At 40.6% G+C, this 24,773-nt stretch overlaps 2 protein-coding genes across 2 annotated transcripts; one reads left to right on the top strand and one right to left on the bottom strand.

Annotated features, from left to right (window-relative positions):
* Positions 1–262: 262 nt before the first annotated feature.
* On the bottom strand, positions 263–7,940 carry LOC139733024 (aqualysin-1-like). Its single transcript, XM_071643867.1, has 10 exons — positions 7,927–7,940; positions 7,312–7,424; positions 6,755–6,877; positions 6,141–6,264; positions 5,771–5,880; positions 4,975–5,113; positions 3,391–3,578; positions 3,034–3,205; positions 1,123–1,234; positions 263–458 (listed from the first exon to the last, which is right to left on the bottom strand). Exons 2-9 carry the CDS (start codon positions 7,417–7,419, stop codon positions 1,125–1,127), a joined length of 1,074 nt encoding a protein of 357 aa, XP_071499968.1. The 5' UTR covers positions 7,420–7,424; positions 7,927–7,940; the 3' UTR covers positions 263–458; positions 1,123–1,124.
* Positions 7,941–15,033: 7,093 nt separating this feature from the next.
* On the top strand, positions 15,034–17,715 carry LOC139733063 (uncharacterized). The gene has a single exon (XM_071643905.1). It carries the CDS (start codon positions 15,034–15,036, stop codon positions 17,713–17,715), a length of 2,682 nt encoding a protein of 893 aa, XP_071500006.1.
* The last annotated feature ends 7,058 nt before the right edge of the window (positions 17,716–24,773 follow it).

Genomic DNA, 24,773 nt, shown 5'->3' with positions numbered 1-24,773 from the left:
ACTTTATTTTTAAATCAGACCAGTCTGCGCAGCAAAACTGTTCTGATCTTGTTACTTGAATCATGACTTGGTATCCTTTTCTATCCTATTTCCCTAATTCTCTTTCAGTTCATTTCCATCTTTTATCTTCTTCATAATATGCTTTAAACCCATAACCCAGAGATTTATTCATCAGTCGCTTTTATCGTGAGTCCATCTCCATCCCCAAATTATCTAACACTCAAATGTTTTACTTGTTGAATCTCATCAAAATTACGATATACCCTCCCTTTCGATTTCTTATGTTGACATCTCGTTCCTTTCATTCACACTGTACGTATGTAGCATTGATTATGTTGGAGATGGAGGAAAAAATAGGCTTGAACTTAAACTTGACCGTCATTATCGTTAAATCTTCGTCAGATCAGCGTCCGTTGTCTACGTCACGTTCCGATTGTCACATTGCGTCTTGTCTGCATCTGAAAAGACGAAAGGCACTTTAAAGGGACTGTACAGTACTGGTTGAGGTGAGGATTCATGTTTTGAACATTCCTAAGTGTGATACAGGGAAACCGCTGATGAAATATGAAAGAGCATGTAATTTTAAGAAGGATTCAACGTTTATTTGATGAAAATTGGTTTTCAAATGGTTGAAATATCCAAAAAAGTGACAATAATAAAAGGCGACAGGCCACGCCTTTTATTAGGATCTCTTTGTTTCACTTTGTTTTTTGGATATATCAGCCATTTCAAAACCGATTTTCATCAAATAAACTTTTGATACCCTTTAGAATCGCATGCTCTTTGACATCTCATAGAGTGGTTTCTGAATATCTCGCAAAACGTTAAAAGCTAAATCCTCACCTTGACCAGAACTGTACACACCTTTTAATATCATCGATGACGTCATATCAATGTGAATGAACAGACGACTAACACATTGCTCAAGTCGTGCAAATACAAGTTAGAAGTCTGTCTTATGTCAAGTTTGGTTGACTACTTTCTAATAGCAATGCTTTGAGAAAAAAAAAACAGGGGATAACTGAGGATTCCTGGGGTTTATTAGAAACGAATGTTACCCTCTTCACTGTATTCATTGCCTTTTTCTAACAATTCTTTATTGACAGGAATGAAAGTATTTACCTCTAAACGTAGAGAAGATCGTTGGGAGAGCCCCATCCAGCATCACTGATCTTGTTACTCGATGCACTGGACAACATGCTGCTGGTACTACCGCCGTAGAGGGCGATAGCTCCTATAAATGAATTGACAAAAGAAGACTAATTGGTGATACAGTGTATTTTGCTCTCCCTTTTAAGTTATGTATCACAGCCATGTAACATTAGGGAGCTTTAGATTTTCCCGACGGGGACATTGAGAGGAAAAAACAAAAACAAAAACATGTTCTGAGCATGCGCAAAACGCGCGTCAAGTCGCCCTAAATTTATAGGTTGCGTCGTATGAATTTTTCACTACGCGTTCTGGGCTATTTTGACGTCCGCTCAATTTACGACGTAGAGAGCTACTTCATGCACTGATCATATGGGGACGCCCCTTTATTTTTTATAGGTTGCGTCTCAGCGTAATCTAAAGCTACTTTTCAACACGACGCAGGGAAGAGGAGAACGTCCAGTTCAAGCGTCCTCTCAAGCGTCCGCGCCGCAAATCTAAAGCTCCCTATTCTTTCAAAGCGACGTAAACAAAAGGAGAGAGACAAGGGAGTGGTAATAGAAAAAAAAAATCAATGTATGCAGTGGACATCTATTAATCGAAGTTTCTGTTCGTTTAACGACCTAAAAAAAGGAATGTCTCGGATCATTCGGTATCAAGTGTACAGTTTGAGAACAATGCCGACGGACATCGGGAGTATAGTTATTGCTTAGGACCATTGATAATGGTTATGACGAGAAAAAGATCTTAAAGGCATTATTCACCATTTGCAGATGAAACAAAAATCCAGTTTTAGTGCTTCAAAATAGTTCTAAAATGTGAGTTAGGGATAGAAACAATCAACGTAATAATTTGAATCAGTATGACTAATACACAAAATGTGAACAACAGTTATAATAAAAAATGTTTCTAGACTAAACCATCTACAGGTATGGTTTAGTGAGGAAAATAGTGATATATCGTTATATTTTATGCTGTGCTTTATTCCAAAATCCTTACATGGTACAACTGAGCTACACATATGCATCAATGTAATATCTTGAACATTTTTAAATCGCTGCTCCCAATGGTAAACAGTACCTTTAAGAGACCTCTTATAGAAAATATAATCACCGTAAACATGATGGTCACACAAGACATTTTGATAAACATTTGTCATTTGGCATTCATATTCATTGTCATTTTTCACGGATATTGGGAATGGACATGCTCAAAGCATGAAATAGGCCCATATAAACACGACCTACAAATTAATATCTGATCGAATACCGTTAAGGGTCGAGATTAAAGCCATCTGGGTATTCCTGGGCAGAGTCAACATACTGCGTCGGGGAAATTTGGTTGACTAAACTATTGATATAATATGATGAATTCACAATGAATTTAAGTTATCATGACGCAGAAATTGATATGTAAAGGCACAGCACAACATTGAGGCTCAGCTAAACTAAAAGTGGACTCCTCCTAACGGCTTTCTGATTATTCCTAAATAGATTTTTTTTAAAGACTCTCAAGTATACAAATGGTATGAAATTTGCTGCCATGGTAAAAAATTATCCCTGGAAAACATCATCAGAACACAAATGCCCATGAGGATTATTGAAGGTGTCAAAGCCGTTCACTCTCAAAGTGTTCTTTGTTTTCTTTCTTTCCCTATAAGCATATCACAGTTATTCAACAGCGACGTTTTCTCATAGCGTTATGTTCACACAATGTCAGAAAAAAAAGCAGCATATTGGAGAATAAAGTATAGCTCAAAAGATCAACTAAAAGCAAGTACTTGATTTCCGATGCACTGCATGAAGAATGGTGTAGAACACAACATTCCCTCACATTTTCCTGCCAAACTGCAAGCCTTTAAAACCACATGATGGCTATTCGTACCTGCGACGTGCGGGCAAGCCATGGAGGTTCCGCTGATAGTGTTATAGGCATAATTGCCGGTGTGCCATGTGGAAGTGATGGAGGTACCGGGCGCGAAGATGTCCACGCAGGAGCCGTAGTTGGAGAAGGACGAGCGATTATCGTCGCTGTCTGTAGCTCCAACGGTGATGGCCTGAAGATCACAGAAAGAAAAGGACAATGTCATGAAAAATCTGGAAACCCATAAGATTGATATCGCAAGTAAGACGGCCCAAAAAAGGAAATGGAATAAAGGCACACATTACGGAATTGACGCTATCATCCATTCTCAGCTAACTGTTACAAGTTTTTAGCCTAGTGCTGGTGGAAAATTCTCACCGTGCTTTCGCGAGCTGGGGAATAGTTGCAAGCATTTGCATCGTCGTTGCCAGCAGCAACGGCCGTCGGGATGCCAGCTGAGACCATGTCCGCGACGGCATCGTCGAGGGAAGTTGATGAACTTCCTCCAAGAGACATGGATGCAACGTTTTTGTTGCCTGAAGCATTATCTACGACGTAGTCGCATCCTGTGGTTTATATCAGAAGAGGTGAGAGGGCAAGGAATTATTATTTATAAAAGATAGTAACTGAACTTCAGCAAGATCCCGACACTACGTTCACTTTTGATCCTTGCTCCAATCATCAAAACCATCTGAACACTTACTAGTACTTCGATTTCATCTCTTGAAGAGACATGAGTAAAGTTCATACACATGAAGATATACAATCCAAATATTGGAGATTTTGTAAAGGCATGAGGAAGCGATTCACCACTTCCAAAAGAGTATGAGGACAAACTGAAGGTAAATAAAGGTCTTGATCAACAGACGTGAGTGGTAAACATGCTGTATGGGTCGTTTTACTTTTAGTTTGAAATTTAGTATATTTCATTTGTGCGCGGATATAACAGCCTTCTTTCGGCTGGACAGCTGTTTTTTTCAGCAGGGCCGTGTTTTCCATTGAGTAAGAGAGACTCTACATAGCAAAACTATTTGCAAATATCTAAAAGCATAATTTTTTCCCCCCAATCATTAGACATTCTTTATAGTTACTCTCCCCTTTTTCCAATTTGTTTACCTTTGATGTATACATTATTACACACTTTAAGATTCGAAATGTAGTTAAGATTATTTCGCTTATCTCTGCCATTGTTTTGTATTTGTGTGGATCGTATTACTATTTGTCATTCTACTTTTGTACACAAACAGTTAGCAAACTGAATGTGCCTATACCTGTATTTTGCAAAGAAAACATGAATGAAAAATAATGAAATTACACGTGTAATAAGAAAATAGGTAAATACACTTATAGACTCTTTTGGGGATTTTTGCATTCTTAGGACCAGTTAGAGATCATGATAACATGATAAGATGATGCATATAATCGTGAAAGAAATTCACGTGTGATGGGAGGGTGAAAAAACATCAAATTTTCATCTCTGGTAGTGTAGGTCATCATTTGCTTGTTTATTTATTTCTGGTATAAAACGCACGATTCTTCTTTATCTTTAGTACTTGTCAACTCGGATGAGCCTCAAGGAAACGGGATTTTTCAACTGTTTCCATATAAAAAGATGAGAAATGACGCACTTGTAGAAAATGTCTCGTGTACTGCGAATAAGTCTTTTTTTTCAGTGAAAAAACAACTGATTGAAATTTGATTACACAACGAAAAAAATATATATACTTGAACCACAGATCCTAGAACTTGAAAAACTTCAATAGATTCCTTTCAAATTTCGTGCACAATTTAGATTTTTGTTGAACTGCTTCGACAGCCTTTCTTCGCCCGATGTGCTCTGTTCTGCCTAGGACACTCGGACGCAAATGTGTAGTACAGATTGTTCTGTTAAAGCTGGGAGGGGGAAGTATCTCTTCCCACCTCCCTGGTTAAAGTGATATCATTGAAGAGGAGAAACTGTACCGCTGACGATGCTACTGGTGCTGCCGGAGCCAAGGCAGTTGAGTACCTTGACACCCTTGATAGAAACCCCCGTGGCCACGCCGTAGGTGTTCGATCCCACGGTACCAGCACAGTGGGTACCATGGCCGTTGCAGTCTTCCTATGGCGTGATGATAAAAGGAGTAAAGGTGTTCCTAAAACAGTTTGATGCACCAGATCGATTAAACTAAAATGTCACTGGATCATTGTAAGTCTGAATCTTTATCAGTAAATGATGATAGTTCTTCATCTAGAAGAATACCTACATGGAATATAAAAGGAAAGACCAGCAACTGTAATTTTTTCGCCGGCGAATTCACACGGACTTTGGAGAAAGGTTTATTTGTTGTGAGTCTCACAGATTGCTGTGGACTGATGCCAGGGCTTTGAAATACGGCGAATGTGCAATGTCGATGAAAGTTAATAAAATTCCGGGAAGAAGGTGTATAGAATAAGGACAAATCAATATTCAGACTCTTTCTAGGTTTTCAGTCATGGACTTCATAAATCACCATGCATTCATATCTAATGATTAAAGGAATTACCCAATTCCCTACTTCTCGCTAATTTTGAACCCAAATAGACCAACCAAGAATCAGTACTAGATCGTCAGTTACGCCGTGGAAAGGAACGAAAAAGGACAAGGACCAGCAATTTTCGCTTTTTAAGATGAATTTTCAATTGATATTGGTTAAATCTTATCGTTCTTGTATACTTACTGTAGATGCCATTAATTTTGTTCTGCATACAATGATAGACTGGCTATTCGGAAACTTACGTTGTTACCTGTGGCATAGTTAACCACCTGGTCAGCGCGGCCTCCAAAGTTACTGTGAGTATCGAGAACTCCGGTGTCGATCACCCAGACGGTGTACCCACTTCCGGTGCCTGTTGGATCATTCCAAATCAATGTCTTGTATCAGTAACTAACCGTGTCAATACTTTGTGATATACATCTTCATGACAAGATGCAAAGAATTTATGGCGATCTTATTTAACTCCGTTTATGATTTAAAAGCGATTATGCAGTTGATGTTTTGAGTTGAATGAGTTGGCCCTATACTATTCGATTTCTTGTGTATTTTGTTTTATAGGAATGTCTGATTTTCGTTTCTCTGCAGCTCTTTGCTATAAAAGTCTTGCTTTACCTCCTGGTGAGTAGGAGTCGTCAAGAGGCAGATCCCTCTGGTCGATACGGTCCAGACCCCAGGTCACCTGAGTGCGGTAGACACCGTCCTGTTCCACGTACTCGACGGCTGCAAGGCTGCGGACCTGTAAGGGTAATAGCAACATTGAGTCGAGAACCACTCCCTACTGATGCAAATATTTTTTTTTCTCAGTGAAAAGGACCCATGGAAGAGGAACCCTACCTGTGTCATATCATTTTGAGAAATATGATTAAATAAGCCTGGTGTCCACCACCACGTTTCATTCGCTTTCTCTCTCTCTCTCTCTCTCTCTCTCTCTCGGACAAAATACAATCAGGAATATAAGAGGACCTCCTTACTAATAAATGGTTAGCACATTTTCTTTTTTTTTTACAAGTAAAAACAATATGCATCTTTACCTTCCCAAAGCATGGTATACAGACTATCAAGCTCTTTTGCTGGCCTTCAAGTGCATCCTTACCATCAAAATAAAGCTGAACCCGAATACTTTCAACAAAGAACAATCAGTGGTTAACATTTGCAAGAAAAGGTTGTAATACTGATAGGTACATAATGTATAGAAATCCAAGGTGTTTTTTTTTTATCAGACTTACGATCTCAAGAGCCCTGTCCGAGAGCTCGGCGGCGAATCCATGCAGCACGCGACGGAACTTGTTTCCGACACGACCACCGGTGAGACTGACAGTAGCAGCGATTTCGTCGACGTCGAACTCGTCCTGTGACATAATAAAGATACATAGTTGTGATGAGTCAACGTTTAGTCAGCAATGACTTACCTACAAAGGCTACAGAACAGTGAGAGGGGGTCTGAGAGTCCCCATCCCCCACCCCAGTAGCACTTATGGCTCTAAAAAAAAAAAAAAAAAAAAAACCCTCCTACCAACCCTCCCCGCACACAGATGTACACACTAAAAGAAAACACAGAAAATAGCAAACAAAATGATAATCGCTGATTGTGGCCTGTAAATTGCCAATCTGTTAATAGTGAGATTACTTACAAAGTAAGAAGTGTTACACCACATCATACCATTGTCATCACATTTGAAACAGAATGCAGCAAAGGTGAATTGGGTTGAACCTCAAAGAAGATATTCAAATTTGGATAAACTTTTGATGTATGAGGCAGAAGAATGATTCTGTTCACACTGACCTTGAGTTTGATGATGTACTTGCCCGGGATGGGTTCCGAGTTCATGAGGAGCGGGGCCAGCTCGGCGGTGGCAGCAGCCACGAGGAGGAGAGCAAGAAAAGCACGCATCTTGTCTGGAGACCAGCAAGGGAAAATTGAATATCATTAGCGTTTATGGACAAGAGTCGCTAACATGTTTACGTTCTTGTGCCCGTAATGAAATCAATCAATTCGTCTTTTCTATTACTCCGGTAGTTGCTGCTATTACAGGATGTCCACGCTAGCATATACGTGTTAAAGACAAGGACTTGAACAAATGGACAATCGGTAAGGAGTGACGGCAAAACGTCAAATTTGTGACAAGAATCAGTTTGTTAGAGAGAGACAAACTGAAGAAAATTCAAACCTCAATCGTTTCCCTGTTCGCCTGTGAGTTTGGAAAGCATCGCTTCTCTGCCTAAATACTTATTTTGATAACAAAAACAAAGTCATGTACAGTAGATAGCGATGAAAACCCATGAACGGAGAATGAATTTGATGGCAACGACACACCATTGCGTATCATAGGAAACAGTATGATGCCTATACAACAATACTGTATTATGATATGATGAAACAAGCAATCTCCGAACTCACCGTTGATGTAGAGCAGAAGAAGTAGATTCTGAAGCTTGAAGACTGAAGCTGATGATGTGTGTGCAATACTCGGCCATATTTATACACTTTAAACCACATGGAATTACATCGGTGCCAGGCTGCGGCCTCACGCCCTTATCTGACATTCTGCATCAAAGGAAAGAAAAAAAAAATCAGTCTATATTTAGCAGTGGAGTCAATATCATTCAATAAGATAGAAAGAAGAAATATCCAGGTCTAGCATGGAAAAATGCCAGCTTTCAATCACATGATTGGTCGGTGTGCTGCTGACACTGAACTTTTTTGATCTACTTTAACTAAACTTTTCGATTTATCAAAGTGTAAATGTGTCAAAGGTAACAATTCAAGTCACGCGTGGAAATTTACATGGTTGTAACCAATAGCAGTATAGGCCCTATCGCTTTGTATTTCTGAAGTGAAAACCGTGCACAAAGGTGCATGGCACGAGGTCAAAGACCTCTTGCATCATTTTCTGGCATCGAGGCGGCGCCACCTGCTGCCTCCCAGAGCCTTCTATTCATAGAAGTCTCTGTTGCCTCCAAAGTAAGAGCGCCCTCTGAAAAAAGCGTATACAGGACACATGATCTGTACCAACATGAGTTATCATGGTTACTGCAGTAATTAGCACTCAAACAGTAACTGTATGCCGCTTGGCGGATGGAACATCACGAAGATGAAAAATTAAGGAAAAGACAGTGAAATTATTTTCAAAGATGCTTGTATTTTTATTCTAGTGTCGAAATTGAGTTGAAATGATATTATGATCAAAACCTCTGATAACATGGCACAATGATATTACCGTACCATCTTAAATTGTCCTTCGTACTTCATGTCCTTGGCTTCATGAATTAGGAGTTTGAAGGTAACAGATGCAAAATGTCTTGCACACACACACACCCATACACATTTACATGTATGTTAATTCATGAGTGAATATAGAAACACACAAAAGCAAGTACAGAGACTCACAATAGTCGGGGTTTTTTGTGTGCGTGTTTTTTTTTTATCTTAATTTCTTTTTATTGGGGGGATCTGTGAAACATTCTGTTTGTGGAGAATGTTTAGAGGCTGCTATTGTTTCATCATTCATTGTTTGATCCCTTTCCATATTAACTGTATATTTTAGCCTTTTTTTCCTGCTCATCTTTAAAGCGTGTTCATTCAGCTATTTATGCTACAACACGTACAACGACTCCCGCGTACGTTCACATAAAATGTGCTCTTAATGTCGGTAACAATAATTAATATACGTTTACCATGTGAATTCATTCAATCAAATAAATTTTTGCAATTAGGAGGGTTGAACATAACCATTCGCCCTGAAACAGGCCTCAGGCCCTCACCTAACCGTAGGAGAGAATAAAAAATCCAAAAGTATATTATCCGGATAGGCCAAGGCAATGTCTTTTGCTTTTGTGTTTGTTTGTTTGTTTGTTTGTTTGTTTGTTTGTTTGTTTGGTGTGTGTGTGTGTGTGTTTTTTTTTTTTGGGGGGGGGGAAGGGGAGGGGAGGATTAAGAAGAATAACAAACTTATTCGCTTCCCTCTTTCAAAAATATACTCATCAGGAAATCGGTAGGGCTCCTATCTCCAGTGCCAGACAAAATTTGAAGTCTTCTCGAAGATCTAACTAAAACACATACGCATAACTATACCAATGCTGACAACTGTACTTATAGACAAAAATCTGAAATCCGTGGAGTGCCCCCCCAAACACACACACACACACACACACACACACACACACACACACATACACACACACACACACACACACACACACACACACCAAAAAAAAACCACTCAACACACACATATTCAGACATATATCTCTGGATTACATTCATCTCACTAGGCCATCATGATTATCGAATCAGAAGCAGATATTCTATAATCAAGTGCTCAGATTCAGAAACGGAGATGCTTGGCAGCTCTGACATTGGCGTTTCATAGACACAACAGAGTTTTATTTTGTTTATCCTATTTTTTTTTTCGTTAAATGAACAACGGCAAAACTGATTACAAGAAACAACTGTCACACATTAATGCACTATACCTCGTGCTAGCGCACACTACTATGTAAAGACACTCTGATTTGAATGATGCACCTTTTATATGACATGCATGGCTTTCAAAAAGTATTCGACGGTGTTGTGTAGGAATGTTCTTGATCGTCCGTAATTTTGGCCTATTTCCATTAATACTGCGTTGACGTGACACCCCGAACCCCACTTTTTCGCTTATCTAATCAATTGAAAGGAATTTGAAGTGAATAACAGGAAAGTTTTTCATTCATATTTTCTGATTAAACATAAAACATCTTATCCAATACATCTCACACCTCGCATCCAACTAGACCTAATAAAAGACCAGCCAGAGCAGCTGAACATGTTTCGAGATATCCAGTCATAATTATTCTTCTGAGCTGGAAAAATGGAACAAACAAACAAGGAAACAAACATCTCAGAACAACAACGCTGGTCATCTGTATAAGGTAAGACAAGTTTCTTATCATTGTCATGAACAGTACTTTGCAGGGAACAGAATTCGAATGCTGTAGTATCTGGCTTGGATCGCATCAGTATTGCTGAAAAAAAAAATAAGTTCATCGACTTAATTGCTTGCATGTGAGACGAAAGCTTCCTTCATGTGGTAATTTTTCACGTTCGATGAACTTTGTCTGCTTATTCCATTAAAGATTGATCATACCATCTTTCAATCCAAACACTGCATGGTACTACCTGGTACTCTATGCTAATGGAGAGTCATATCTTCCAGCAAGAAAAATACTTATCAAGATATTCAAGCTGTCGAAACTCCCAGGCCCGAGGAGTTCATCAACAATATTCCTTGAACAGAGAATGTGGCCATTTTGTTTTTGACATAGAAGTTTCCACATTCGGTGAACTTTGTCTGCCAATGCTAAAAAGACTGCACGTAACATATTCCACACCTAACCCTGCATGATACTACCTGGTACTTTATGCTAATGAGTCATATCTTCCAGCCAGAAAATACTTATCAAGATATTCAAGCTGTCGAAACTCCCAGGCCCGTTGCAGGGAGAAAGTTGCTTGCCCCACGACTATGAATCCTGTTGCAAGTTTTTCAGCCTTCTAACTATTTTTTTTCTCTCTCTCAAGCACACAATTACTATTCATTTAATGTCTTAAGGCCCCGTCACACCTTTCCGGGTAAGCTACGCGGACTTGTTGCGAGTAGGGATTTTCCAGCACGCAGGGGAATTTTCTGCAGGTGGACAAGGATGTTGGCGAGTTCCGTACTTGCGTCTTACTGCTAGACGCATGCCATATTACCTGCTACTTGTGTGTATTCCAAGTAACCTTCTTGAGAGCTCTGAAACCGATCCGTTTTCAGCTACGAGCGACATACGGGGATTGCGCGAAGTACCATTTTCGCGTGAGAATTGCCTGCGAGGTGCTGCCGCTAAGCGCCTCCTACTGGTGTTCTGCGTTAACCTCTGCTTGCAAACTCCCTGAAAGAGTTTTCAGCGTGCTCAAGGCCTTGTCAAACCGTGTCTCGTGAAGCCTTGCGGGTTATCTATATATATCTTTATATATATACATTTACAAACATAAAGCGAAATCGATACATTTCTGTTGACACATTCAGGGATTTCCGCTTATTTCATGATCTCTTTCGTAAATTTTTGGATCAGTGTCACTAATTGTTAAAGGAAGATTGCTGAAAGTTTTACATGCAATGTTAGATGGACTGTTTCGGATAAAAGAGTGTTTTGTTTTTCAAAAGATCCGAATTGATAACTAGCGTGGTTAGAGTTGATGGGGCAAGGTCATTCAACAGTTTAATATAGGTTAAGGCTTGCTTTCCTCTTCTTTCCTCTTCTTTCCTTGAGTTGATCAACCTGTAGGGGAGAATAAAAGTTACCCTTTTTTATCGGATGTCAACACCTAGCATCATTAGGCATCTGTTCTTAATGACTTGCAATCGATTTAGTTGACCCTATTAACCAGTCCCCCAGATTACGATACAGTAGTCTAAATGGGGCTGAATTAGGGTTTTGTTAAACAATTGGGAGATATCCTCACCAATGTACTTTCTTATACGCTTGACTTCACGAAAGACTTTGAGCAATGTTGAGCGTTTTGCTTCTAACGTGTTCAATTTGTGGAGTTCAATATTGGGTTTTCATCGAGAATGACCTCAAGATGTGTGCATTCTGAAACTCTTTGCAGCAGGCGCGCCGGAAGCAGTTTTGGATTGGGGGGGCAAACATTGGAGGGGGCTCAAGATTAGACCATGCATATGTTACACAATATACACATACACACACACACACACACACACACACACACACACACACGCACACACATCTATTGTTTATATATATAAGAAATATATATATATACATATATATATACTCCTAGATGGGTCATTTGGAAGACATTTCCATTTGTTTTATATGCAAATTTTAAAATACATGTTCAATGGCAATTTACGCAATGGAGACACGAAAATTGTCTCCTTAATGACCAGTTGTCTCCCTAATGAAGACACTTCCCCCAATATGTCTCCCTAAGGTGCCAACTAGGGATATATATATATACATATATATATATATATATATATATATATATATGTGTGTGTGTGTGTGTGTGTGTGTAAAGTGGCGTACGGTGGGTCGAAACATGGGGGGAACCATAAAGTAATTTTGACGGTCTGTATGCTTGTGCGTGTGTGCGTGAGCAATAATGGGACTACAATACATTACGGAATGTGATACATTCAACAACGCAGTCATTGAGGAACATTGTAAGTTTTCCTTACATGGATTATGGAATGACGGTGTGAAACGATCGACAAATTATATACTGTCAGCAACATAAGGTGAATGGCATAACAATAAAATGCGAGCGAGCGAAGCGAGCGAGCTTGAAAATTTTGATATTCTACAGTTCCAAAACTGGAGTTTTAATTGTAGCTACATATTTCGCTTTGAAATAAATGGGGGCGCATCGGGCGCAACTGCTGGCAATTATTGGCAGCAACATTAGGAAAATGGCATAACGATTCAATGCGAGCGAGCGAAGCGAGCGAGCTTGAAAATTTTGACATTCTAGAGTCCAACAACTGCCGTCGTAGCTATAAATGTTTTTCGCTTTAGAAATTAAGGGGGAGGCGCACCGGTCTCAACTGCTGGATGCGAGCGAGCGAAGCGAGCGAGCTTGAAAATTTTGACATTTTACAGTCCAAAAGCTGCCGTTTGTAGCCATATTTTTCCCCTTTTATTCATATATATACATATTTATTTTATTTTCTTTGTTTATTCATTTATTTTCATTATCATTATTATAATTTTTTTTTTTGGAGGGGGCTTTTTGGGGGGGCAAAAATGCGTTTTGCCCCCCCACTTTTTGGATTGGGGGGGGGGGGGGGGGCGGCCGCCCCCCTGCCCCCCCCCCCACTTCCGGCGCCTATGCTTTGCAGAGATGTATTTTGAATAACAAAATGAACATTCTAATAGAATTTCGCAAATTCATTTCAGATCCAATCAACCTACACTGTTAGAACGCTGTGTAAAATTTCGTTGTTTAAAATATTGTTGTTTAAATATAGAAAATTGGAGCTTGATTGCCTTAAACAGCGGTTGTTTAAAAACAATTCGGAATGATTGTCCAAACAATTAAACATCGTTGTTTAGAAATTGATGGGCAAAAGTCATGTGAGAGTCATGAACCAATCAGAGCGCCTGCATGTATCCTTCGTCGCAATCGATCGGTCGCCGCCGGGCGCCGCGGCCACCTACCGCGCGACTCACTACACACACACACGTACATCACACGTTTATGGTCATGTACGTATAGCTAGCATACAGCTCATACGCGGCTATTCATCATGAAGGACGGCGGTGTCGATGACTGCAATGCAGCTATATGGAGTCACGAACATTCTCAGCAAATGGGGTCTAGCTATAGAAGAACTTTGCCAGTCATTCCAAGGTATTTATTTATTTAACTGATAGTTACATCGCTTCATGCCCATCTGTAATTTGCATGATGTATGAAGCCATAGTCACGGCTCACGCTTTGGGTTCTTGGCCGGGCTGCATGCGCTACGCCTCGCCTTTATGCATGTAACGTTAGATCTAAGAAACTCTTAATGTACGTTAAGTTAGGTCGTCTGTACCGGTACGTACATTATGTTTTTCAACCAACTCGTGCTTGTATAAACACTTGCATAATTCAATCCTTACATACATTTTCAAAACTTCACATAAAATACGAATTTCTTTTACAAAAACTAATCTCTAAATCAGCGTACGGAATATTCCCATTGTTGACACAGTACAGTAGAGAGAGAGGGCGCGCTCGCCGGGGAACGGACGTGTTTTTGAGAGCTCCTGATTTACACCCCAGTTTTCCACGAAATCTCGGATTATATTCAACTGTGTGTTAATATCTGAAGAGAAATTTGTCACTGTAATGATTACTTTTTGTCATGGAACGTAAGTTGAGCAATAAAATGGAATTTTAAGTCTTCCTTGGGTTGAGCTGTTTGCCACCCCCCGACCACACTGTCACTGGGAGATCCAACATGGCGGCCTGCGTTAGTCGTCGGTAGCGGTAACGTGAGTAGAACCCAGACCGGCTATAAGCAGAATGGGTTCACGTAGAGACACCATTGTGCGTTCAGACATCCTCCTTCATACCCTAGTCCTTATTGTTTGTTTTTATGTAACATGTTGTAGTTGTGGGTTTGAGAAAAACACTGCTCTGTCTAACACCTGCATGTCAGTCGTGAATGGTCATGTACTATAATGCCATGCCCGTGGGAATAGATCTACATTCAGCATCATGCAGTTCCACCAGTGTGCTAGAGTGTCAACAGCATGGAAAATAACCCACTCACACCAAAGTAAACTGAGATCTGTAGTCCTACTACTGATACTGAGCGGAGACATCCAATCAAATCCTGGTCCTAGAGTGAAAAATGTTTTTCCGTGTGGAGTCTGTGAACGACCGGTAACATGGTCACAAATTGCAGTATGCTGCTCAAATTGCTCAATCTGGCACCACAAGTCGTGTGAGAGCATTGCTTCGCAAGACATGTCTCACCTAGAGAAGTCAGAAGTTGTATGGCACTGCCACAAGTGTAATAGCGCTAACATCGACAGCTTCACCTTCCATAGCTATGAATTGGAAGAGTCAAACATCTATTTCCCACTCACCAACCTCAAGGATTCGCTGGATACATTAAGCTCCAATGAGCCCTTTAGCCCCACCTTTGCCAGTAGCCCACGTAAACAACGTAACTTTAGAAAGAGAAGCCAGCGAACATCTACAACATCTACACCAAGTCCGACTAGTGGTGTGACTGCCCCAAGCCGGGAGACCACGGCCCGTCGGAGTACCCCTTCAGAGTCATTACCTGACAGCGAAAGACCAAGTACTACCTCTGGCTCTAGTCTGGAAGGAGAAAACAGCAGAACCTTCCTGAGAAACACTGGTAACCTTAGACTCCTGACTGTGAACTGCTGCAGCCTGAGAGGAAAGACGGCAGAGTTTAAGGCGGCGCTCCAGTATGTTAAACCCGATATAATCTGTGGCACAGAATCCTGGCTCCAAGGAATCAAACCTGGCCTGGACCCAGGAAAAGATGCCATCAAGAATAGCGAGGTGTTCCCATCTTCATACCAAATCTACAGAAATGATAGAGATGGCTGTGGAGGCGGTGTTTTCATAGGAGTACAACAGGAAGTTATGTGCAGTGAACTCCCAAACGCAGTCACGGAATGTGAGATCAATTGGATAAAGATCCAACTGCCGAGATCAGCTGAGGCATATTTTGGAGTCTTCTATATGCCTCACCGCAGTCTCCTAGATGTCAAGCGACTTGACGAGTCCCTCAAGAAATTTCAAGGGAAGGAAAACAAAACCATTGTGATTGCAGGTGACTTCAACTGTTCTGATATAGACTGGCAAACTCTCACCCTGCGTCACAATGCTCAAGACAGAGAAGTCCAACAAGCTTTAATCGACCTTTCATTGGAACACGGACTGGTCCAGATTCACAACCAAGCTACGAGATATGATAACATCCTAGATATCGTGCTCACTAACAACCCAACACAAGTGAAATCGTCGTACAGCATCCCAGGTATAAGTGATCATGCCATGGTGGTCACGGACTTTGACATGAAACCAGCCATTGCAAAGATACCACGGAGAAAGATCTACAAGTACTCTCAAGCTGACTGGGAAGAGGTGAAAAAGGATGTAGCCAACATATCTGAGATGGTCATTGAAAGAAAGAGGCAAGGGACAAACGTCCAAGACCTATGGACTATGCTTCGAGACTCCCTGTTAGACATCATAGAACAAAGGATCCCCTCCAAGTCGAGCAGCAGCAGACAGTCACTTCCCTGGTTTAACCACAAGCTGAAAAGAATGGTGAAGAGGAAGGCACGACTGTACAGGAGAGCCAAGAAGACTAACTCATGGGCCGACTACAAGGCCTTTCAACGCCAGTGTAGACAAGAGTTCCGTCGAGCTGAGAGGGACCATCTCACCTCCACCATCGTCGATGAACTGGAAATCAACAAGAACTCCAAACCCTTCTGGAGCTACATCAAGGCCAAGAGGAAAGACAGGAATGGAGTTCCTCCCCTCATGCTGGAAGGAAACCTTGTGAAGGACAGCAGGACCAAAGCAACCACCCTCCTGCAGCAGTTTACATCTGTGTTCACAAGGGACCAGACCAATCGTATGCCCAGCATTGAAAAAAGCTACAATTGCTCCCTCCCTCCTCTGCAGATCACAGCTGATGGAGTTCTCAAGCTATTACAGAACATCAACATCCATAAAGCTTGTGGACCGGATAACATCCCTAACATTATCCTGAAGCAGTGTGCCACCGAACTTGCGCCAACTTTGAGTGAGATATTCCAGCTCTCCCTGGACACTGGGGTACTACCTACTGACTGGTTGCAGGCAAACGTGACACCAGTTTTCAAGACCGGGGATGTCCACCAGTCGGCAAACTACCGTCCCATCTCTAAAACATCAGTCACATGTAAACTCCTGGAACATATCATATGTAAACACCTCCTTGATTATTTAGAAGAAAACAACATCCTAACTCACCTGAATCACGGTTTCAGATCTGGATACTCCACCGAAACCCAGTTGATCACTGCCCTCCATGACCTGTTGCATGCAAACGACCAAAGGAAGCAATCAGATATCATAGTGCTGGACCTTTCGAAGGCTTTCGATAAGGTCCCCCACGAAAATCTCCTACATAAACTTACATCCATTGGAATCACTGGCCCCACCCACTCATGGCTTAGAAATTTCTTAACAAAACGCTGTATGAGAGTCGTCATAGACGGAGAGAGCTCCCACGATGCACATGTTGATTCAGGTGTACCCCAGGGAACAGTACTCGGGCCCTTATTGTTCCTTTGCTACATCAACGACCTACCAGACACAGTGAGGTCGCAAATAAGGCTGTTCGCAGACGACTGTCTCCTTTACCGTCAGATCAGGAACCAGGAAGACCACCTCATCCTTCAAAACGACCTGACAGCCCTGGTCTCTTGGGCACATAAATGGGGTATGTGCTTCAACGCAGAGAAGTGCTATACTATGAGTGTCTGCAGTAAATCATCCTACTTCTATCAACTCAACAGCCATATCCTGCAGCACGTTCACGACATCCGTTACCTAGGAGTCACTATCTCTGACGACCTGAAGTGGGAGAAGCATGTCGCAAAGACCACGCAATAAAGGCAAATTGGGTTCTATCCCTCCTTCGGAGAAACCTCTACTTCTGCCCTGCCAACGTTAAGCGAACTGCCTATACTTCACTCGTTAGATCACTCCTTGAGTACGGTGCCACTGCCTGGGACCCATATCTACAAAAGGACATAAACAGACTTGAAAGTGTCCAACGAAGAGCTGTCCGATTCATAACAGGGGATTACGTGTCCAGAGATGACGGCTTTATCACAAACAAGCTGGCTGAACTCTGTCTCCCAAGCCTGAAGGAAAGAAGAAGGAATCTCAAGCTCACCCTCTTCTTCAAAGTGGTCGGGGGGCTGGTGCCAGCTCTCCCAATTCAAACCTTTGCTCAACCTAAAAAACTTAGACGACGTATCCGTGTTAAGCAATTCACAAACTGCGATACTGTAAATATCTTGGACAGACAAGTGACAAATAACAGTAAGTGCTTTAACCAAATAAGAGCACAAACAGAACAATTCAGAAACTCATTCTTCCCGTCTACTGTCATCGAGTGGAACCACCTGAGTGACGCCACTGTTAACTCGCCATCAATCGCCTCATTCAAAAAGGCCATTGATAGAACCTTCTAATCACCTCTGCGCCCTCTCTCATCCGATGCGTTATGCCCAGTAGGGCCCTGCATCGTAAACATCCAGATCCAGATCCAGATCCAGATCCAGTAGCCTATTCGTTGTACAGTATTCCCGGTTCTAACTTCTAAGTTGTAACAGGCACCGTATCACATCATGCACAATTATATAGGCGCAGTGTCCGAGTTCGATGATGTAGAAATCTAACACAACTAACAAGTTAGTTAGGCATAGGGTCTAACGTGACGGTTAGGGCCTATCTAGCTATAGGCAATGCTATGCTAGGGCCTAGTCAAGGGCTAGGGCCTATATTTTAGACTGCTAGTGCTAACTAAGACTAAGTTCAATTACACAATGACATGTCTCGATCATTTCCTATGAATCCTACCTCATAATTTAGAACTTATGGTCGTCTGTATGATAGCCCTACTACATCGACCACCCTCTTGTAATAGACCGACCGTGTATTAATTGGCGCACTGAACGCTTAGTACGCACTTCACTGCACGCAAAGCACATAAAAATGGATTGGCTTTGACTGTTGAGGATGGTGTGGGAAAATGCGAAAATTCACCGTTCATTAACAAAGTTTATGGTTTTAATCAAGGACAAAATTTCGAATGATTTTCACCGAATCGTAATGTAATGTCTATGGAAGTTTCTAAAAAGCTTCGTACAACACGGTGTTCAATACAACTCAGTTTGCGTGCATTGTCAATGCAAAAACAGCGGTCGATCACAATAAGGAGCGTTACCGCGGGGAGCTGAAACGAGGCCATGCAAGTTCGACGGCGATATTTTTGCACTGAAACTTCGAATCGAAGAGGGAACAAAGGCATTTGATAGCCTAGCTCTGGATTTTCTCAATCATGTAGGTCAAGTTTTTTGCATGAATTTTAGTAGTGTTAAATATTCTTATCAAGCAAATAAACATTAGGCGGTCGATGAGTAGTAGGTCCAGCCGTACAACCAAAATCTACTGTAAACATAACGAACCCCCTAAAATCCAATACTAAAGTGCAAGTTAAGTTCTGCTACTTTTGCTGGAGCAATTCATTCTTTACTGAGCATCATTGACATCAATGATGCTCGATGAATTAAGGTCTACGTAAACTTTTAGTAGAAAAAAAGGCCTAGAACCCCTATAGAAAATGAAGATAAAGACAGAAAACAGATTGTGGTGTTTTTAACGCACAATATAGTCTATGCACCACACGTAAACTTAATGCCTGTAGTAATAATATACCACCTTAGTAGAGTTCTATTTGTTTCGTGTAGGTGGTGGTTGGAACCAATTTTTGGCACTTTTGTCACTTTCAAATAAGTTTCTATGCAAAGATTAGGAGCTTTCTTCTCAGTCTGTCAAGATTTCCATGCCAAACGAAGCACATTGTGCAAATTCACACAAACTTGTGAGAAAAATGTAATAGAATGAACATTTTTGCAGAAGCTAATGATCATGCATAATTCACTCCATCATTTATGTTTTTTTTATTAACATGAGTATTATATTTTTTTCCATTTGGTTTATAGCATTCTGTCTGGGCCACCCTTAATATGATTACAAATGCAATCTTGTTCCCTAATTTGTACAGATGAAGCAAGACTTCAGCCAGGAGATCATGGCTGAAGACAGGATATTTGCAGCATGGCCATATATGCTGACAAAGTACTCTACTATGGGGAATCAAGATGTCCATCGTAGCAAACGCTGCTTATTCGTCACACGGGTGACACCGATGGCCTTTCCCAAGGTACATTTTAAATAGTATTGCTCTGTGTAGAGATTCTAATCTACAGCCCCAGTACCACCCTTTCCTTTTTTCCATTTGAGTTGAGGTGAATTTATTAACATTATTAACAAAATACTTACAGTATGAACATGACTATAAAAAAAAAATTGTTAGACCGATAAATTCATTCAATGCTTGTTAATTAATTTCTAAGACTTTCGCAAAAACTTGCAAAAACTGAAGTGGATCTGTAATTTCAAAGCCAATATCAAAGAGATCATCCGGGCTCTTGATGACTCTGCTTTGTCCATCATTCAACTTGCATGTCATGTTCCCGTATTTGGTTTTGTTGCCGATTCGACATCATGAGCTTCCTTGGCATTTATCATGCACTGATCGAGTGACACATTGCATGCCTTTAGATCTTCATTGATGTACACACTTTTCATGTTCTCTTTTCCTTTCAGACTAGAATGCCCAGAATACAGTTTGTTTCTTTTGTTTGCAATAAAGTGGACTTTGATCTGCCTGCTCTTTCCTTCTTGCCTTTTCCCCAAGATGATGATAAGATCATGAAGATGAGATGTCCTCTTTCCAAATGTCTAAGCCAACTTCCTTGGCAACATTTGACTCGCCCTCAGTAAAGCTCTTCCTCTGTCTCCTCAGCCCCCTCTGGCAGGTCAGTCAGGCAGAGATTGTCCCTCCTTAGCTCATGTTGGACCTCGTCCTGCTGGAACTGAATCCTCAAGAGATGACATGTGGATTCAGAACATCTTTAATTGTGCTCATACAAACTTCTTTCGCTCCTTGTATCACATGCGGTAGTGCAGCTTTAATGACTGTAACTACAGCTTGGACAATTATTTGGGGGAGGCTGTCTCCTGCCCCTCTCTCACATTGCACCCCACGGCCCCACAGTTCATGTACACTGAAACTTCTGGACGGTTTGTCCTTGCCTCCTTCATCTACCATTCCCCTTTTCTTCTCCACTGCCTGATCAACTCACATGATAATCAAGCTTTTGTCATTATAGGATAACATTAACAGAGAAGTCTTTTATGAACTATTAAAGTTTTTGCATTCTTTCTCCTACTACTTGAAATAAAAATCACTGGACCTTGAACATCCCTTGCTCTTGCTAATCTAATTAAGATATATGCATATCAACTGATCTTGCCTTATGCACTGCCAGAATATGACATGAACCTCCTTCAAAAGCCCAAATGTCATTCATATTGCAATAGTCTTTGTTAAGCACTTAACAGTAGTGCAAGATTATTCTTATTAAGGCACTGGCTGTCAACACCATTCAACTTTCTTTCATTCAAGTTCATGGTAAGTCTGATTGCTGCTTTGTAGAATAGCATGATGATTATTACAACATTATAATTCTAATGCTTGGCCTTACAAGTTTGGCTCTACTCATCCACAATTACTTGCCCGTCTTGGTAGTAAATGCCGTTGCCAGAATCAGTCCCTCATTCAAAATGTGTAGTATTTTCTACAATACCCTCCAAACAACTTCCCCCCCCCCCACAGTTAGTAATCCTGGTTGCAATCAAGTACAATATAAGTACATAAGCTAGCATCTGAATATGAGCTGATACTTGTCGGCATTTCTCTTTATCAGCCTTGATTGTGTTAATATTTTTAAAGGGTATGTTTGTACTTATCATTCAAAATACTCCCCCTGTGTCATACATTTTGCTCCACAGAGGAAAAAGAGACGCTTGCATTCAGCATGCTGCCGCTAGTTTGCCGAGGCTGGACTGCGAGGGTGTGGGGCAAGTGCTCCTTTCAGGAGTCGTTGGAGTTATTCTACGACTTTCAACCTGTAAGTACCTAACTGTTCGGAGGCTAATCTTCTAAAACAAGTGATGTGTTGCCCTCTTATTAAAATAATGAGATGGACTTTGACATTGCAATACAAAATATAAAAATCATCAAGCTGTGGTCCATAGTTACAGAAATTCCCAGTTTATGCTGTTTCATTTGTTAGTTTAGTCCATGGATTCTACATATTTATGCAAATTTACTATGTTGCTAATGTATGCTGTGAATCACAATAATTTTTTTTTTTATGAAAAAAAAAATCTTATATTACATAGTCAACATACATATTTACTTTATTTTGTGCCTGACTGCTCAATCACACACTTGTCCAATATCAATATGTCCTTTTCATTTTGATAAAAAGGGGAAAAAAATTCGCATCATAGTGAAATGCAAAATTGGTCCCAAATGTCGCCAATAAGAAATATTCCATTTATCAATAAATATTGCACTTGACCTATGGTATCATTATATTCAGCAAGATGCTGGAAATGTATCACATACCACTCATATACATCCAATGTGATACAGGGTGTCTCCCCCCCCCCCCCCCCATACCAAAAAGAACAAAGACCTCGCATACTCCTTAATGTTCCTACAATGTAAGTGGACAAAGTTGTTATACTACTAGTATTGGAAAGAGTAACTTACCCAAAATAATGAAATGCAATTCAGAAGTAGTTTTTGTTTGATAATACTTTTTGCCTGGACTTGCCAGCAATAAAATTAATTGCCTTTCAGAAGTTCCCATAGGCCACACAGTTGAAAATTCATTCAGCCAGGTCATGGTTAGCCCTTGCAAGAATAGAAAATGTAATACATGGATGTTATATACTACATAAAATACCCAATTTAGGGTATATGTTTGCAAATGAAATGTTGCAGAATTTGGCCAGGCACTTTATTATGAACTCTACCTTGAACATTGGAGAGGTGTGGGAAATATATCTGTTCTGATGGACTTCATTATACCAATGCCTCAACCCAACACTTCTGCGTAGATTATTTCAAGATTTTATCGAGATGTACATGTATATAATGCATATTTCTTTTCCACTTCCATTTCATTTTACAGGAGGGCACAGACCTGGCTTTCTACATTGGACAAATTGACAGGAAGCAGAGACCACAGCCCTTCATCTTGCTGATGGGAGGATCCTGGAAGAAGCCACTGCAAACCTTTGTCATTTGGAAGTTTTTGCTACACGACGCGAAGACCGAGAATACGAGGAAGCGATCACCTGTGACAGTCCCCGTACTCTGACTCCCGTCCCCATATCTATGCAGTTTCGCTTTCCTGTACAGAACGGAGGCATGAGGACAAGATCGCTGAATGGTTGGCTGACTGGCTGGCTCACTCCTGCCCAGCATCGGGACCGAACGCTATTTTGGCCAATTACCGTACTCGTTTTCCCCCGGACGGGACGTTCCTCGGATTTGATCATGTGCAGAAGCAAATTTCGCACACAACATGCTTAACTCCAGGCCGCGTTGTGCTTGCGAAAACTCCCTATTGTAGAGAGACAGGGATTCTTGTTTCCAACTTTGACAAAGGCTGTGGACTGTGCATTCAAAGTGCATTATGTCCTAGATGTAGAGTACCAGGCTCAATGTTTTGCTGCCTGGCAGTTCTTGGAGACAGTTGTGTACAAAATGCCTGGTAAAGTGACGTCCAATTCTGTGAAAGAGATCAGGACATACCTGAACTCTTCAAATCAGGAAGATTAGATGCGTAGAATGAAATTTTCATGGTTATCAGAAGTTTAATTGACAAAGTTGACTTTTAGGTCATTCGTCAAAGCAAAGGTTTGGTATCTATATTTCATTTGTTTATAACTCAATAAGTAATGGATACATGTCACATGGAAAGATCAAAGGTCATGAGAAGATTGTTCTATTAGTGGGTAATGTTGGCCCTTGAAAACTTGTGATAAAGATGGGCTAGAAATGAATTAAAAAAGGTATTTTGCATAGTAGTCACTGAATGAAATATTGGGCAAGATCTTCACAGGTTTATACTGAAGCATGACAGTCAATTTTCAGAAATATAGCAATTGTGAAATTAAAACCTCATATCTGTTGAGCATAATGGAGGTGACACTCTGTACTGAATGTGGCCTTCATAAAATTCAAGATGAACTGTTTCGTAGAATGTATATTTCCATTATGAATTTATTTCATTGTATATAGAGTAATCTTCATTACTGCCATCTCTATCACAGGAGTGACAGAGATGATCTTTGCTGGACAGATGTGCTGTACAATGCACATCCCAGTTATGAAAAAAAAAAAAAAAAACAACTGTATGTGTTGGTAGCAGGTATGACTTCTCAAATTACACCAGTAAACAGGAGTAAGTTTCATTATAATTACAATGTACTGTATATGTTATTTGGTCTGTTCAGATATGCTGAATATAGGTATGGAGTAGAATTTTCACAAGAGATAAAACTTATTTCTTAATGTGAATGGTTTCTCCATCTGCAGTATATTTACAGTCATCATTGTACTGTCAAGGAAATATAATCTAATAACCCCTGACTTACAATTGCAGATGTTCCCCAAAAGCATTGCAACTGAAATGATTCAAAATGTTGTTACATCAAATTGAACATTGCTAAAAATGATCTAGTTAATAGAGAAGCTGTGTAGTGCAATACCTTCAGTAATATTTTCTTAGTGGGGCAACAAAGTACAGTATTGGGACAGAAAAGCAAATCCTTAGAGGGCCATTCCCTTATGCTTCGCTTATGAGATTTCCAAGCGCATGTAATAGTGACAAACACTTCAAGAACAAAGTCAGTGGTTCTAAGAAAATCAGATAATTATTCCAGGAAATAAGACTCATTCAAGATTTATCTTGTCTTATCAGGGTATGATCACTATAAAACTGGATAATGTGTCT

Source organism: Diadema antillarum, unplaced genomic scaffold (genome assembly GCF_040938485.1).
Source record: "Diadema antillarum isolate AM-2024a unplaced genomic scaffold, OU_Dant_1.0 seq00000460_RagTag, whole genome shotgun sequence".
Taxonomy (NCBI): domain Eukaryota; kingdom Metazoa; phylum Echinodermata; class Echinoidea; order Diadematoida; family Diadematidae; genus Diadema; species Diadema antillarum.
Note: the sequence above shows the minus strand (reverse complement) of the source record. Positions and strands in the feature narration are given on the sequence as shown.

What these genes read in the sequence shown, in the direction of transcription:
- LOC139733024 (XM_071643867.1), bottom strand. Translation starts at nt 7,419, where the DNA reads ATGCGTGCTTTTCTTGCTCTCCTCCTCGTGGCTGCTGCCACCGCCGAG. An exon ending in AGTACATCATCAAACTCAAG is followed by an intron (nt 6,878 to 7,311) that starts GTCAGTGTGAAC and finishes ATTATGTCACAG; the next exon opens with GACGAGTTCGACGTCGACGA. An exon ending in CGGACAGGGCTCTTGAGATC is followed by an intron (nt 6,265 to 6,754) that starts GTAAGTCTGATA and finishes TTACCCTTACAG; the next exon opens with GTCCGCAGCCTTGCAGCCGT.
- LOC139733063 (XM_071643905.1), top strand. Translation starts at nt 15,034, where the DNA reads ATGTCTCACCTAGAGAAGTCAGAAGTTGTATGGCACTGCCACAAGTGT.